Source organism: Sycon ciliatum, chromosome 12, assembly GCF_964019385.1.
Source record: "Sycon ciliatum chromosome 12, ocSycCili1.1, whole genome shotgun sequence".
Classification (NCBI taxonomy): domain Eukaryota; kingdom Metazoa; phylum Porifera; class Calcarea; order Leucosolenida; family Sycettidae; genus Sycon; species Sycon ciliatum.
Window position 1 is genome coordinate 25131804 of NC_088654.1, and position 16897 is coordinate 25148700.

The 16897-nt window shown below is 48.2% G+C and overlaps 2 protein-coding genes across 2 annotated transcripts in view; both read left to right on the plus strand.

The window, feature by feature from the left end:
• Positions 1-16897, plus strand: part of LOC135827823 (receptor-type tyrosine-protein phosphatase delta-like) — a 362685-nt gene that overhangs the window by 296101 nt on the left and 49687 nt on the right. The gene's annotated exons all lie outside the window — the stretch shown is intronic.
• Positions 1-16897, plus strand: part of LOC135827826 (mucin-2-like) — a 324797-nt gene that overhangs the window by 103764 nt on the left and 204136 nt on the right. The window contains exons 12-14 of the mRNA XM_065340254.1: positions 139-429; positions 541-837; positions 6084-6374. Of these exons, the coding sequence (XP_065196326.1) occupies positions 139-429; positions 541-837; positions 6084-6374 (879 nt within the window). The remainder of the gene's footprint in view (positions 1-138; positions 430-540; positions 838-6083; positions 6375-16897) is intronic.

The following is a 16897-nucleotide window of genomic DNA, read 5'->3' on the forward strand; positions in this document are numbered from 1 at the left end:
TCCTTAACGCCCTGGCATCAGTATCCGCAGCAGTCAAAGGGTTAAATTCACACCTCTTGTAAACCCGTCTGTGTAGATGTACATCATACAACTTGATCTACTATACTATCATAATTTCTGTCTACTTGTTATGAACAGCTCCAAGTGTGGCGCCTAGCAATTTCACTTGGGTAACCCAAACAGCAATGTCAGTGAACCTCAGCTGGACTGCTGTTGACCCATTCAAACTGAATGGATTGCTTATTGGTTACCATGTTAAATGCCAGTACCTGAATGGAAGCTTTGTGACCTCTGCCAATACCAACAGCACACAGATCTCGGTAACAGGTTTAACCTTTAATACAACGTACAATGTATCGGTCACGGCTGAGTCATCTGGTGGTACGAGCAAACACAGAAGTTCGTTGCAAGTCTCTACAAGCCAAAATTGTAAGTGAATGATGAGTGTTTTAATAGCGGCTGATACTCTGGAAAATACGGCACTCACTTGCCACGTTTATTGACGAGCTTTCCTTGTTGTTCTTCACTGTCCTATCTCAGTACCACCTGCTCCGACATTCAGTGTAACAACATCAACAACTTCGATATCGGTGATTTTCAATGAACTTAAGGGACAATTCTCAATCAGCAGGTACTGCTGTAATTTTACCCTACAAGATGTGTCAAGAACGCCACAACCGGGAAGTACGACCAAAACTGTTTGCAGCAAAACCAAAACTGTGTCGTTGACTAGAACTGAGGAAGATGCTTCGTACGATCTGAAAGCGTATGCGAACAATACAGCTGGCAACACTGGAGCTAGTGCCACAGAAACTGATGTTCGCACCAAACCAGCAGGTACTCACAATATCTGTCATATTATGTGATAGGTGAATTTTGCATACCATTGTTCATTGAGCAACGAATGGTTCTTTCTTGTAGGCCTACCAAGTCAATTAGCTTGATGGACTTCTGGTGTTTTCCAGGTGGCAGTCCTGACTCAGTAGAGAGGTTAAGATGCACGTTATTTCTGACGAGGCACGAAAGTTCAGCTCGCATTATTTGACTCGCGTGTGGAAAAACGACGAGATTGTCCTGCAGCTCACGTCAAAATTTGGAGTTTTACGCCAAATTTGACGTGGACTTGCGCGTCACGTTGGAAATAATGTGCATCTTAAAACATTTCTAGTGAAGTGTCAAGGCAGCAGAGAAAGCTCTAGCTCCAAATTTGCTAGCACTCAACTGTCTTTAAAAACCAGCTACCGTATTTTCCGGGGTATAAGCCGCACTTTTTTTCGCTAAAAATCGGACCAAAATCGCCCCTGCGGCCGCTTATACACCGAATATGCTTGCGCGAATGAATGCTTAGCATACATCAGTATGCATGCTGACGTCATGTGACATGTCATTCGACTCAGCTTCGCGCCTGTGTTGCTATCCCAGCACTTTTACTAGTTTTAGTGCGCGGGCTACACCATACGGTACGCGTATACGGGGACTCTATTTTGCGTACTCCAAGTGCCGGTTTCCACACATCCTAGTATACAGCGATACGATAATACTACTTTTTGTGTATAAATAGTGTCGGCTGGAATCTTTCCCTGTTGTGAACAGGGTACTCCCTGGCCTGGTACATAGCTGTAACGGAACGAATGTTTGTTTCCAAACATTTCAATTCGTCTTTCAGTCGTTCAGATTATTTTTTTCTTTAGCTATTCTTGCCGGTACTTCGATGGTGTCCTGGAGTTGACCATGCCGCGGCGGACAACATACACCGTGAAGGGGAAGATACACGCTGTGCTCTTCACCGAAGCGCATGGAAATCGGGCCTGCGCGAGACACTTCGACATCGATGAGTCGATGGTTCGTAGGTGGCGGAAACAGAAAGTCGAGCTGTCGAAGAAGAAAGTCGCGTCCAAATCGCTACATGCTGGACCCGAGCCACGATGGAATGAACTTGAGCGTAAGGTTTTCGAATGGATCGAGAAAAATCGAGAAGATAGGATTGGATTGAGTGGCACAATGATTCGCCTAAAAGCGAAAGTCTTCGCAAAGGAGATGAACGCCGTAAATTTCAACGCAACTGTTAGTTGGTGCTATCGTTTCATGAAGCGACATAGCCTTGTTATCCGGGCGAAGACTCACCTGTGCCAGCGACTGCCGGACGAGTTTGAGGAGAAGATTCTGTCCTTTCAGCGCAACGTCATCAGGTTGAGAGAACAGAACAAGTATCCGCTAGATCAGATTGGCAATATGGATGAAACACCTCTGAACTACGACATGCCCTTGTCCCGCACTATCGACAAAATCGGAGCGAAGGCTATTCACATCAAAACGACAGGGCACGAACGAGAGCACTTTACTGTGGCTTTAGCATGCCTTGCCGATGGGACAAAGTTACGGCCATTTGTCATTTTCAAGCGAAATACTATGCCAAAGGATGCAGTGCCGCCTGATGTCATTGTCCACGTTCACCCCAAAGGCTGGATGGATGAAGCTGGAATGCATATGTGGCTGGATAAGGTTTGGTGTGCAAGCCAAGGTGGCCGTGGGAGCACCCCTGTTCGAAGCTGCCTTGTCTTTGACTCGTTTCGTGCACATCTAGTAGAGAACTTCAAAAGACGTGCTCGTGAAACAAGGACCGACCTTGCTGTTATCCCTGGTGGTCTGACATCCCAGCTTCAGCCACTTGATGTGTGCCTCAACAAGCCATTCAAGTGCCACATCAGGCAGCACTGGACAGACTGGATCATTGGTGGGAACCATGAGTTTACACCAACAGGCCGTATGAAGAAGCCATCAATTTCCAAAGTATGCAAATGGGTGGATGAGTCATGGAAGACCATCCCAACTACAATGGTCGCCAAGTCATTCAAAAAGTGCTCAATTTCAAATGCACTGGACGGCACTGAAGATGACATGATCTTTGAGGACCACAATGATTCAGACTCCGGCAGCGATGAAGACGGCGACGGCATCGCTGCAGAGGTAGCTTTGATCAACATCAGTGGCAGCGAGACTGAAGATAGTGCAGATGACATGGAGTGATCTGTAGTCAACACAGCAATACACCAACATCTCTGCAGCAACCTGTGGTGCACTAACACTTCATAATCTGATCTAACATGGCATTTAGCTCCATAACCATAATAAATTTGTAGAAAGGCCATTTGTGAATGAGTGTGAAAAATCTTGGTTTGTGGGTGCGGCTTATACTCCGAATACCAACTTTTAGTTAATATTTTGCCTCAAAAAGGGGGGTGCGGCTTATACCCCGGTGCGGCTTATACCCCGGAAAATACTGTATATTATTATTATTATTATTATATGCATTTCCGCGGCAATGTCACCCGAACAATGGCAACCTACATATTCGCATATGCCGGAAATAGAATGCTCTGCCAAAACCATAAATCAAATGACATCATATGGGCCCCGATCAGCTAAAACATGTCTTTGGGGTTTCGTAAAAAAGTTGAGAAATGACGAAATGAAAAGAAATGCTTTTTTCGAGCGTGTTCACTCTGCGCTTCATTCATGATGTGGCGATCATTTTCTCAAATTAATTTTGTTCAAACACTTGTTTGGTGGTCTAGTTCAAGTAGCTGGCGAGCAAAGACTGACAATGTTCGTATCTAGTGACACTAGAGCAGCTCACAGGGCCAGGTGATCGCTGTGCATGGCCCAGGTTTGGTCAGGTGTCAGCAAGTCCGTGGCAGCGGGTCTGCGGAGCGACGCTGACAATTTGTTGGGATATCAGTGATGTTGATGTCGACAGCGAAGCTGAATCATCCCCGTCGTCTCCAGTAGCGAAGAGGCACAAGTTGTGGGCGAGTACATTAGGCGGCGAACTGCCTTACGACGTTACTTGCCGTTCAGCTCTCATGAGTCGTCTGACGCAGTCTCGGAAGCGCAGGCGACGATCAATAGTGTCACTGCCAGAATCGAAAGAGTATGCAAGTGCAACGCCGCCCAGAGCATCGTGGTGCTTTCGAGGAAGAACTTGGTCCATGCCTTAGAACTGATGTCGTTGACATGCTCAAGTCTGTGTCAACATCTTTAGTTCCGTTGTATTGTGGTCCGCCACAAAAGCCACTAAGTTTGTCTCTTTGTGTCAGACTGTGCGAAAACTGTTCTTTTTTATTTCAAAGTACATATTTTGAAAGCGGTGTTTGGGGCACTTTTAGACCACTTTTAGACCACTTTTCTGCCCTGTACCACCTTCAAGAGGTCAAGTAAGGTCCCAAGAATTGTTTGCTGGAGGAAAACAAAATTTGAAAAATGTCGCTGGTTGCGGCCCATATATATCCGTTCTGTGTAATCCAGTCAAGAGAAACATACGACGGCACAGAGTCCTCTCCACCCTGCACGGTCCCTTGCCAGGATCCGGAGGCGCTGCAAGTCACCAAGCGACACAAGCCTTCCATTATCCGTTTTCGCCAGGTCTTCCGACAGCTTCGTGACAATTGTGACACGTGGGCGTCCTCGCCAGGTCTTCTCATCGTGCGTGAAATACGCCGCCATTGCCAATGATGCTGGGGTGTCCTCTGGCAAGCGGAGAATGTGACCAAAGAGTTGCCACCGCAGACGCTTGAGAATGTTGGTGATTTGCTCAGCTTTGCACCTGGCGTACAAAGAGACATTCGTCATCTTCTGACGCCAACTAATGCCAAGTAGTGATCGCAGTTGCTGACGGTGGAAGGAATCGAGACTCTGCTCCAAAGCCACCTTCAAGCCCCATGTTCCGCCGTCAGTGTAGGTCAGTACTGGTATGACAAACGCCTGATAGAGCCTCTGGCGCATCTTCTCACTGATAAGCTCTCGTCAACACCACACAGCAAAGAGTGACCTGAAAGCAGCTGTTGTGAGCTGCTTCCTTCTGATCACGTCTTGTTCATCACCCAGAAGTGACCCAAGCTTACGTGTCTTTCTCCAGACTTCCGCTAGACGATCCCCTTCTCTGCGTAGTGTTTTTTGCTCAGTTTTCTCTTCGTTCACTTTGAGATGCCATTCTCTGAGGACCTCAGTTATGCTTGGGCTGATACTATCCAACCATGTCCGTGAGCTGCTCAGAAAACCCATATCATCAGCATAGATAACTTCCCCAGGCAAGAGTTCATCAGCTGGCAGCCTGGGAGGTAACGTGGCCTTGAGATCACGTAGCGCTGATTCCCAGTAAATGACAAAAAGAACTGGAGATAGGCAGTCGCCCTGTGGGGTGCCGATTGTGGTCTCAAGCTCCAGCTATAGCTAAACCAGCTATAGCCCTATGTATTTCTATCAAGATGGTAGAACTTTTCTTAGTGGGAAAGGCCCTGGTACAACCTTCATAGTATGTGGGACTGAGTTTTTGCCGTTATTAAACCGATATCACGTACAGGTGGAATTACCCCTTGCCTGCCATACTGCTACTTCTTGTACTGATGTTGTGCCTGGAGGTAGGATCTGTATTCAAGTTTCATATAATCTGTGGGGAGCTTTACCAGAGAATACTGAACACTAGACTTGGGTGGAGACAAACCACGACATGTTACTGTTATAAGGGTAGAGTTCGACTGTATTTTGATCGTGGTTCGAATGCCATGGTGTATACGAGACGCGAACGGTAGCAGCCGAAAAAACTAAGAAACATTTCTGGACACTCCTTGACGACTATTGCATATTTTTTCTTCTCCACCACTGCTTGTTCATGTTTGCATTGCTCCACAAACACTTTGAAGACAACATTATTCGTTATCATATTGCATCTTCCTTTCATAAAAACCGCTTGCTTGAGCTGAGCGCCAGTTAAGTGTACCTTTGTCAAGTATCGTGCAGTGTTATCACATGATCTGATTGTAAAGTAACTGGTGATGTCAGTGGATATTAAAGCATAACTTGCAGCTCTTTGGTCCTCTTTTCTTCTTATGAAGACTGAATAATGTCGCTTTAAAAGGTCGTTTAGGGAACTTGCTGGTTCAACTCCACACAATGTAGACACCGTTCGGGTACCAATTTAGGGTTGGCCATCATTGCACGCATATCCGGCCCTGCGGGTATATATCCCTGTTTTACCAGGTTGCTATGTACTGTTTTTACTGCTATACTATAATTATGTTCTGCAGCTCCAGATGATCCCCCGGGAGCACTGACCATCGGATTAGAAAAACCTACATCTATCTCTATTTCCTGGACACCAGTTGATCATCTGCTTCTGAACGGGGAATTACTGGGTTACAGTGTGAAATATACAGATGAAGGAATGGTCGTAACCATGTTCAATGTGACCCTGTCAGAGAAAGCTAACATATCCGGCTTGGACCCAGGTTATACATACAGCATTGAGGTAGCAGCAATCTCAACTGGTGGTATTGGCCCATATACTTCTCCGGTGAAAGCTACCACCACACAAGAATGTAAGTCCTGACTGTGAAGTCAGCACAGACCAACAAGAAATGATAGGTCACGGGTATAGCCAGAAATCAACACCACAGTAAAAAAAACTAGTTTACTGGCACTCCTGCACACCTTCAAGTACACACGCGCACACATATGCACACCCATGCACACGAGTCATTTGCACACATGCATGCACACACGCACACACATACACACACACACACACACACACACACACACACATACTGTATTTTCTCCATTATAAGCCCTGCGCTTATATGTTTTCAACCAGTCCAGACCCCGAGCTTATATTAGAGACTGGGATTCTACTAGAGACTGGGCTTATAGTTTTTCAACCACCTGGTACATGTACATTGCCTATTATTTTTCATATATCAGTAGCAGAAAGTTTCCTAGCAGGTACCTGGACTGCAGTTTTGTGCTTCTTGGTACACTCAGTCTGAACATTAGATTTCGGGGATCATAGACCTTTACCACAGCATGTGTTTATGTGATACTGTGTGATGTCAAACATGCATGGACATCTCTCCCCAATAATTATCGACCTGTTTCTTTACTCCCCATTATCTCTAAACTACTTGAGAAGATCGTCCAACGCCAACTTGTCCGCCACCTTCGAACGAACCAGTGCCTCCCTACTACCCAATTTGCCTACCGTCAGCACCATTGCACTGAGGATGCCCTCTGCCTTTTCACTGACAGTCTCTTCGCTGCCAAGGACAGGGGAAATGTGACCAGACCGTTGGACATGTCCAAATCATTCGACAAAGTCCGCCACGCACAGCTCATTGTCGATCTGTTTGACGTCGGTGTGTCCGGATCGGCCCTCATCTGGTTTGCCAGCTACCCAACTGCGCGTGAGCAGATGGTCTGCATTGGGCCAACCACGAGTCAGGCCACTCCCTGCACGTGTGGTGTACCACAAGGATCTGTGCTAGGTCCTGTTCTATTTTCCACGTCCCCTCCGTCCTGCACCCTGTACCCAGCATCCAGTTTGCGGACGACATAGCATTATATTCCTCGCAGAGTTCTGTTGGGGCTGTCTCTGCTACGCTTACGACGGCAGTCATCAACCTAGCTGTTTGGCTACAGGCGAAATCCGACAGGAATTGCTGAAGGATTCAAAGCTGATGCTCGCTGATGCGATTTCCAAGGCTATAGCCTTGGAGTCGTTACAAGCAGACTGCAAACTGTACATGGATAATACCACGCCACTCTTGGAGTCGTCACAAGCAGACTGCAAACTGTACATGGATAATACCCCGCCACCAGCACATGGCGCAGTAGCTGCAGTCGTTGACGATCACACCAGGCATCCATTTTGCAAGAAAGGGCCCAGTTGCAGTTCTGGTCAGTGCAAATATTGTGGACGATCTCATGCTCGGGGAAAACAATTTTGTCCAGCTTCACCCGTCCGCTGACACGACTGTGGGAAGGTGGGACACTTCAGCGCAGTGTGCCAATCCAGTAAGACACCCAATGGAGCCAATGCAGTGGAGGATGCTGATGTCCACAGTGAGGCTGCCAGTGTGGTGTATGATTCGATTTACGCATGCAGCGACCGAGCAGCACGAAGAAGCTACGCAATCACACTGATTGTCAATGGACAACCATGCGAAGGCTTGATGGCTACAGGTGCGACCCGGACTATCCTGACGAATGACGTCGTACAACCATCTCGTCCGAGTAACCGCATTTTGAAGGCGTATAACGGCGGAGAAATGAACACACTGGGTATGGCGGATGTAAACACTGCAGTCGGAGATCAGACGATGCAGTGCTCCTGCCGTGTTCTGTTCCCAGCGGCACGCGGTAAGTGTTGTTTGGCCAGGACGTTATTTCACAACTTCAACTCCTGATGGCCTCGCACTTGGTTGACACGGCACGTCTGGTGGACACTGCACCAGTGTCCATCACGGTCAACCCTGAAGCCCGTCCAGTTGCCCAGCCCGCCCGCCAACCACCGTTCAGCGCAAAGGTGGACATTGAGCAAGAATTCCAACGCCTAGTCAAGGCCGATATTATTGAGCCAGTCAAGCAAGCCACAGCCTGGGTATCACCCATCGTCCCAGTGCGTAAGTCAAATGGTAGCTTAGGTCTGTGTGTGGATTATAGAGAACTCAATAAGTCGATCATTCGAGAGCGTCATTCTCTTCCCACTGTTGATGAGATCATGGCCGAGCTTGCGGGGGCAGACATGTTCTCCGTGTTAGATGCAGAGTCAGGATTTCATCAGCTACTGCTCAGTGAAGAGTCCCGACCCCTCACTACTTTTACGGACCATTGTGGCCTCTTCAGATTCAAGCGTCTGCCATTTGGTGTCTCATGTAAAATATTTCAGTGAGTAGTCTCTGACATTCTGTCTGGTTTACCGGGTGTGATTGTGTACATAGATGACATCCTGGTGTTTGCCCGCAATCGCAAGGTGCCCGATGAGAGATTAGCTGCAGTTCTGTCTCAACTGGAGGCTGCTAATCTGACAGTCAACAAAGACAAAATGTCGCATCCGACCAGGTGAAGTACCTCGGCTACATCCTGACTGAGGCCGGCAATCAGGCAGACACGGACAAGCTTGGCGTCACTCAGAACATGGCCGAACCGAAGTCAGCGGCAGGCGTACAGCGTTTCCTGGGTATAGTAACTTACCTTGGGAAGTTCATCCCTCAATTGACCGGTGCTACAGAACCGCTGCGGACCCTGCTCAAATGTGAATCGTTTACAATCGATGATGAATTGTTAGCAGCATTCAACAAGGTGAAGCAGACCGTCGCTAGATCTTTGCACACGCTCGCCTACTTCAATCATCATTGGACGCTCCAACGGCAGTCAGTTGTGATGCTTCCCCATTTGGTTTAGGCGCTATCTTGTGGCAACGGAGCTCCTCCGGCCAGTGGGTTCCTGTGACGTGCACCAGCAGAACTTTGACAGACACCAAGACACGCTACCAAGACACGCTACTCACAATTGGAAAGAGAGATGCTGGGCATTGTCTTTGCTCTCACATGGTTCCGCCAATATGTCCTTGGCCGTCATATTGAAGTCTTCACCGACCACAAGCCTCAGCTCCCAAGTGTGAAGAAGCCATTCGACGATGTTCCCCCGAGGTTGCAACGGTGGCTAGTCTCCCTGATGTCATTCGACTACACACTCAAGCATGTTCCAGCCAAGCAGTTGTCCTGCACTGACACATTGTCCAGGGCACCGCTGCCCGACTCTGAAGGCACGCCAGCAGAGTCTCAATCACTTCATTTGTACGTCAGTCTAGTCCTGGAAGCCGCGCCAGTGAGCACTGATGAAATTCGCCATGTGACAGAGGAGGACGCCACTCTGTCAAATATTAGGCGGCGGGTGTTGACGTCATGGCAGGATCTGTGCCCCAGCGAACAACCATCTTATCTGGTCCGGGACAAGCTGACCGTAGTCGATGGTATCGTCTTGTTCTCCGCCCGATTTTTAATCCCAGAGGGATTGTGCTCGGCTGTCATGGCACTAGCACATGAAAGTCATCCGGGTCAAGATGCATTCCATGATGCTTTGCGACAGCGTGTCTGGTGGCCTGGATTGACAAAAGATGCAAACCTCTATGTCGAGCGTTGTTCAGTGTGTTGGTGTTGTAAAACCACAAGTTCTCGAGAGTGAAAGGCCTTCTCGCTTGTGACATTGTGTTCGCTTCAATGCAGTTGTATCCCGACTCCGCCGTACCGCTGATGTTTACGACGTGGTATACGCTACAAGCTGAACGCCTTCCATAGACGTCAACTACGGAACTTGTTCGGAATTAGGTATCCCGCCATCATCTCCAACAAAGACCTATATTCCAGAGCACACACACAGCCACTTTCGCACACCGTTGCTGTCCGCCGTTTCCGGATGTTGGGTCATGTTCTGAGGATGCCCTCAGATGCCCCGCCACAGCAGGCAATGGACAACTACTTCCGTCGAGATGTCACCGGTGTGCGTGGACGCCCGAAATCGAACCTGGCCACGGCAGTCAAGGCAAGCACAGCTGCCAGAGACATGCCACTGAAGACCATGACTGATCTGAGTGGGCTCAGAATGCGCGCTTTGGACAAGCAATCATGGAGGGAACTCTCAGCCTGAGCTGGTTTTGCTCGCGGCTGCAACGCACGGGGTAGTGAACCCAGGACAGAAGCGGACCAGGCATCATGACTTTGCACATCTATCGTTATGCTGCTTCATTACGCGACCTGTTTTATTATTATTATTATTATTATACGCTACAGGCGCTATGTGCGATTTGCTGGGTGCGCTGTAGTTGTATGTTGTATGTGTATGCTTTTCTCATAAATTATACGCTGTCATTTTCACGCTATAACTACCTGGTGGTTTTAGTGTTAGTCATTTCATTCATTGTTCATTGTTATTAGTCGATGGAAGTGAAATATACTGTTGAGAATAAATAGTTGTCCTCATGCCGTGTGGGGTCGTTCGTTCCTGATACTTAAGAGAACCAGAGGGTTCACAACATTTGGCGACCACGCCAGGATACGAAGCGAGCATGACACAGGAACTATGGATCATTGAAGCCAGCTTTATCGCTAGCGGAATTCGTTATGGATTTAAAGGCGATAGGTTGAGAGAATACGTGGAGAAGAGGCTCCGACAGTGCGAGGAGTTTGAAGAGCGCAGTGCTAGACGGCAAGAGGGTGCTCTCCGCCCAGAGTTTGACGAAAAGCTCAAGAACTTGAAGAAGATGAACGAGCGCATCGCCAGCAGTACATATGAGGGAGCAAAGCGAAATTTGCTTGCCACACGCGAAAGGACGCCGGACAATGTGTGGAAGACTTTGCTTACAGACAAGCAGCGGTCAGAGGAGTATTCGAAGCCAGTGGGAGGATCAGATCCAAGTGCAGTGCATGGCAACATCGGTCGGAGACGCTCAGAAGCAGCTGGAGTCTCGGCCGAAGGACGTAGAGGCGCAAGACGTAGAGGCGCAAGACGTAGAGGCGCAAGACGTAGAGGCGCAAGACGTAGAGGCGCAAGACGTAGAGGCGCAAGACGTAGAGGCGCAAGACGTAGAGGCGCAAGACGTAGAGGCGCAATACGTAGAGGCGCAAGACGTAGAGGCGCAAGACGTAGAGGCGCAAAACGTACAGGTGCAAGGCGTAGAGGCGCAAGGCGTAGAGGCGCAAGGCGTAGAGGCGCAAGACGTAGAGGCGCAAGATGTAGAGGCGCAAGACATAGAGGCACAAGACGTAGAGGCACAAGACGTAGAGGAGCAAGACGTAGAGGCACAAGGCGTAGAAGCGCAATACGTAGAAGCGCAAGGCGTAGAAGCTGAGGAAATGAGAAAGGTGATACTGGTTAGCACAGAAGAAGTGAGCGGCGAGTATGTGTGGAACACTGAGATCGGATGTATGTTATCTGGTCCAGCGTCCGCCCCACGAGGCAGTGGTCCAGTGACCGTGCCGTGTGTGACATCCCACAGCGGCAAGCTTCGCGTGTTGCCGGACTCGGGTGCCAAGGCGTCATTTGTGACTGCAGCATTGGTGTCCGCAATCGATGCAGAGCACGTTGGAGTTGAGAATGTTGAGGTGAAGACGTTCGGTGCGGAATCAACCCAACAGCGGATGGACAAGTTCGCCATCACGATCCTGGATAGCTCCGCAGTCATTCCGGAATGTGCTCTCGTGAAGCCAACGTTAGAGCTTGATCTGAAGTGCGCAAGTCCGCAGATCATTGCTCAGTTGGCAGAAATGGTGAGCACTCGTAATATTCCACCTTGGCCACCGCCACAGCAGCGGATGACTCGTTCTGGGCGTGTAGTCAGAGCCCCGGTCGTTTTTAGACTTGTGAGTTGTTGTACGGCGGTGAGAAGCCCTTTGGTGGGGAGAATGTTGTGAAACCACAAGTTCTCGAGAGTGAAAGGCCTTCTCGCTTGTGACATTGTGTTCGCTTCAATGCAGTTGTATCCCGACTCCACCGTACCGCTGATGTTTACGACGTGGTATACGCTACAGGCACTATGTGCGATTTGCTGGGTGCGCTGTAGTTGTATGTTGCATGTGTATGCTTTTCTCATAAATTATACGCTGTCATTTTCACGCTATAACTACCTGGTGGTTTTAGTGTTAGTCTCTTTGAATTCTTTATTCTCACGATGGCACCATCGCCAATAAGAGATAAATTGATGAGAAGGTGAGATTGTGGGTTAAACAGTTGGAAAGTGATTTACATCACTTTGAACTTTACAAGTATGGGAGAGGGTGAGCGCTGCAGGAGCAGATTGAGTTAATCAGCAGTGAGCAGATTTCTTGTTTGAAAGCAGGTCGGGAGGAGACGTCACGAATGCTAGCAGGGAGGGCATTGTAGTATTCTAGGGACTTGTACAGTGGGGAGTCTTTACAGCGATCGGTTCTGGCGGGTGGGGGTGCCAAGTGCGTGCGTGTCGAAGGCTGTACTGGGCCGTAACTTGAGCGGGGGTGTTGAGCAAGCGTATGTGTTGTGGGGCATTTTGGTATTTTATGGAGTGAGCAAGAAGGGTGAGCTTCACTTTGCGGCGAGAGAACATTGTCGGCCATTTGAGCCGATGGAGCAGTGTTGAATGATCCAGAGGAGTGTAAAGGGGGAGACGGAGGCAGATTCTGGCCGCCTTGTGCTGGATTCGCTCAAGACGGTCAAGGGCTGCGATTGAGAGCGGGGTGACAGCAATGCATGCATATTCAATTATAGGCAGGATATGCGTTTTGTAAATGAGAGAGAGTGATTTAGTGTGTAGAGTTGATTTGAGCCTAAAGAGAATATTAAAAGATTTTACGGCTTTCTTCAGCACAAAGTCAAGGTGGGCTGACCATCTTAGGTCGTACTGAAAGATGATGCCGAGGTGACGATGTTGTGTTACTGTTTCTAATAGGGTTTGGCCAAGTTTTATTTCGGGTAGTCGTGGTGGGGGTCGGTTAGCATGGTAGAACGGGAGGATGACGGTTTTCGTTTTATTGACTAGCAGGTGCCAGCGCTCTAGCCATTCTGCTGCGGCATCGACGCTTCTATGTAGCGCAGCCTCACACTCAATGTAGCTGCCTGCAATGGCAATTAGTGCGGTGTCGTCCGCGAACTGGCTACACGAGGTTGTAGCATTTTCACAGGCAGTGGGCAGGTCAATGGTGTACGCCAGGAACAGAAGTGGTCCCAGGACCGAGCCCTGGGGCACTCCTGCTGGTATTGGTATGAAGGCGGATGTTGTGCCTTCAACCTGCACCCGCTGTCTGCATCCTGTCAAGTAGGCTTCGAGCCAATTGTGAGCCTTGCCGTCGACACCATAGTGGCTCAGCTTTTTCAGCAAGCCTTGATGCCATACACGATCAAAGGCTTTACTGAGATCGAAGAAACACGTTACAACATGCTTCCCCACATCCCTAGCTGTGGATATCTGGTGGACAATCCGTGCGAGTTGCAGAGTCATTTCATTCATTGTTCATTGTTATTAGTCGATGGAAGTGAAATATACTGTTGAGAATAAATAGTTGTCCTCGTGCCATGTGGGGTCGTTCGTTCCTGATACTAAAGAGAACCAGAGGGTTCACAACATTTGGCGTTGCCGTACCAACAACTCACAGGAGCTGATTCCGTCTGAAGTCGAAGGCATGTGGCAGAAACTGGCTGTGGACCTCGTCACTATCGATGGTAACACCCCTCTTATCCATTATCGATTATGGCTCTCGTTTCCCCATTCTGCGACATCTACGCACACCTACTTCTTCTGCTGTTATGGACGAGCTGGATGACATCTTTTCTATGTTCGGTCTTCCATCAACACTCGTCTCTGACAATGGCCCGCAGTTCGCATCGGAGCAGATGTCAACTTTCCTCAGCCCGTCTCGGAGTCCACTACATCAAGTCCAGCCCCAGGTACCCACGCTCCAATGGAATGGTTGAGAGGTTACATCGGGTGTTCAGGGAGCGGTTATCAGCTCTCAAGCTCCATCTTCCATTCCAGAGACGCCTCAATCCGGTCCTGTTTGATATCCACAACTCGCGTCACCGGATGCTGGGAACGTCTCCGAGCGCCGCCATGTTTACACACACCACACGTACCAGCGTGCCAACAGCAATCACACCCCACATTGTCAACCCAGACCATCAGTTGAAAGCAAAGGCTGCCATGGCGGATCAGCATGATTCACGCCGTGGAGTGCAGTCTCTTCCCAAGTTGAAGCCTGGGGCCAAGGTTATCGTCCAAGACGGATATTGCGATCCAACTCGGCCGTGGATGGTCGTGGATCAGTATGGCCGTCAGGTAGGAGTGACGGATGGGTGTCGAGTTCTGCTGCGCAACCGCCAGCACGTCCGTGAGTTTGTGTCTCCCTGCGGAGCAGATGCCGGAGCCACGACTCTGCATCCTTACCAAGTAGCAACCCACTCGCCTCTGCAGCGTATGTCTCCACCACCCCGCTTTGCAGTGCCACCACCCGTCGCGAAGTTGCCAGCGCAATCCTCGACCATCCCTGACCTACCGCCACCCCGTCACAGTGTCCTGACAGCATCATCGCATCGCCTGCCGCCACTCCGCCATCACCTGTGCATGAGTGGCTCTCATTACTATGGTGAAGGAGCGGGAAATACGGATAGTGAGTATAGTACGTTCCTATTATAAATATACTTATCACTCTTCTATATCGACCTCCACTAATTCTCGTGATCCTTGACTGGTCCTATATTACCCATATCGCCGCAATATCGACCGCTTATATCGACCGCTTGTATCGACCACTTAGGCATTGTAATCTTTCGACTTTGGAGGGACTTAGTATTTTTCTCTCCACTTCAAAAAGAAAAATTGAAAGAAAGAAGACAAAGGAAGAGAACAAGCAGGATTCGAACTCACAACAGTATGAACCTCAAGCAACTCCTTATACCACCCAGCCACTGTGCTGCAGATGCTGAACCCTGTTGTTCTTACAGCCTTGTACCCAAAATAGGCAACATCCTATGTACACTATAGTACAAATGCTATACTAAAAAGGTTAAAATTGCTCCTAAACGTTCAAATTTTGGGGTTATGGCAAAGGAATCGTGATAAATAGGATATTGACCAAGACGAGGTCTATATGGGAAATATAGGCCTCGTAAAAGACCTCGGCGGACCTCGGTCTTTTACTCGGCCTATATTTCCCATATAGACCTCGTCTTGGTCAATATCCTATACATATTACACCGGCAAGCTCGTCGGAACGCACAGTAACACCACAAGCCTCAGATCAGCAGCAGTCCCCCGTTTCCTCACATCGGTTTCACGATTGTGTCCTTACACGATCAGGTTGCCAAGTTAAGTTTACGGAGAAGGCAAAAGTCGGACTTGCGTAAGGTAACGCAATGATCTGGGTGTATTCTCAGTCTCTGCAGAGTTGTACTGCAGTCGCAGCAGCACCGTACTGACACATTATGCCAGTACCTATATCTATTATCTTTTCTTTTTGTATTGCAGTCTCAGCAGTGCCGTACTGACATATTTTGCCGGTAACTATATCTATTTTAAAACAAACGGCGAGGAGACAATAATTTTATAACCGCAATCAATAAGACAAGCTGAATCGACATTTGTGTACACTGTATTCATGCAATGTAAAACGGTGGAGACAATGTGAAATAAAACGATGAAAATATGAAGAACTAGTGTAGAGAAAATAAGGATTCAAACAAGTTTTCGTACAACACTCATCAGGAATCGTCGTTGTACTAAAGGACACTGAAACAAAATTGAACTATTATAGAAAATCTAAGTTTGAGAAATGACACTAAGGACAACAGCTGTGAAATTTACAAGTGTGAATTTTAACAATGAAAGCGAGAGCGATAACGAATGCGTGTGCTAACAATAAACTTGCAACTGAAAAAAATGAACAAAAAAAGTGTCATAGTCGAAGAAAAGTGCTGTTCTACTGAGGCGTTCGATTTTGCATGCTTCTTGTTCGCATAGCTTCCCCTTTTCTTGATCTTCGCATCTTTTGAGCCACGCAAGTTGTGTGGAATGTTGCTTTGCGTCCTTGAATCGTGGTTTGACCGTATTGTCCAATGGTCTTGCCAGTATCGTCATCGGCATGCATGAACATTCGCCAAAGTCCTTCACAGCAGAGACTTTCAGCTCCTGCTTATCTTGGTTGCGCTCACCTCTCCCTCATTAAATAATAATACAGTCTTCACTGAAGGGGAAAGAGCCCAAACACCATTCGCGTGTTGAATATTTTGTTGAAGGCAAATCCGCATTCAAAATGCTTCTCAATAAGGTGTAGGAACTTGGCACCGATGCTGGTCTTTACATTGAAGTAAAAGAGAGGGTTATACCAGATCACATAAATATTCCCTTTACTTCGCTTTATTTTTCCCTGCTGCATTATCAATGAATTCCATTTGTCGTGGATGGCCGCTGGCAGCAAGGGATCTTGGGATGGCGGTTTGGCATCTTCGAAAACCTTTTCATTGGGGTCGAAATGAGTATATAATATTGAACACTGGAAAATGTGAAAAGAGCGAGTACTCATTTCGCAATAGTACTCGAAGC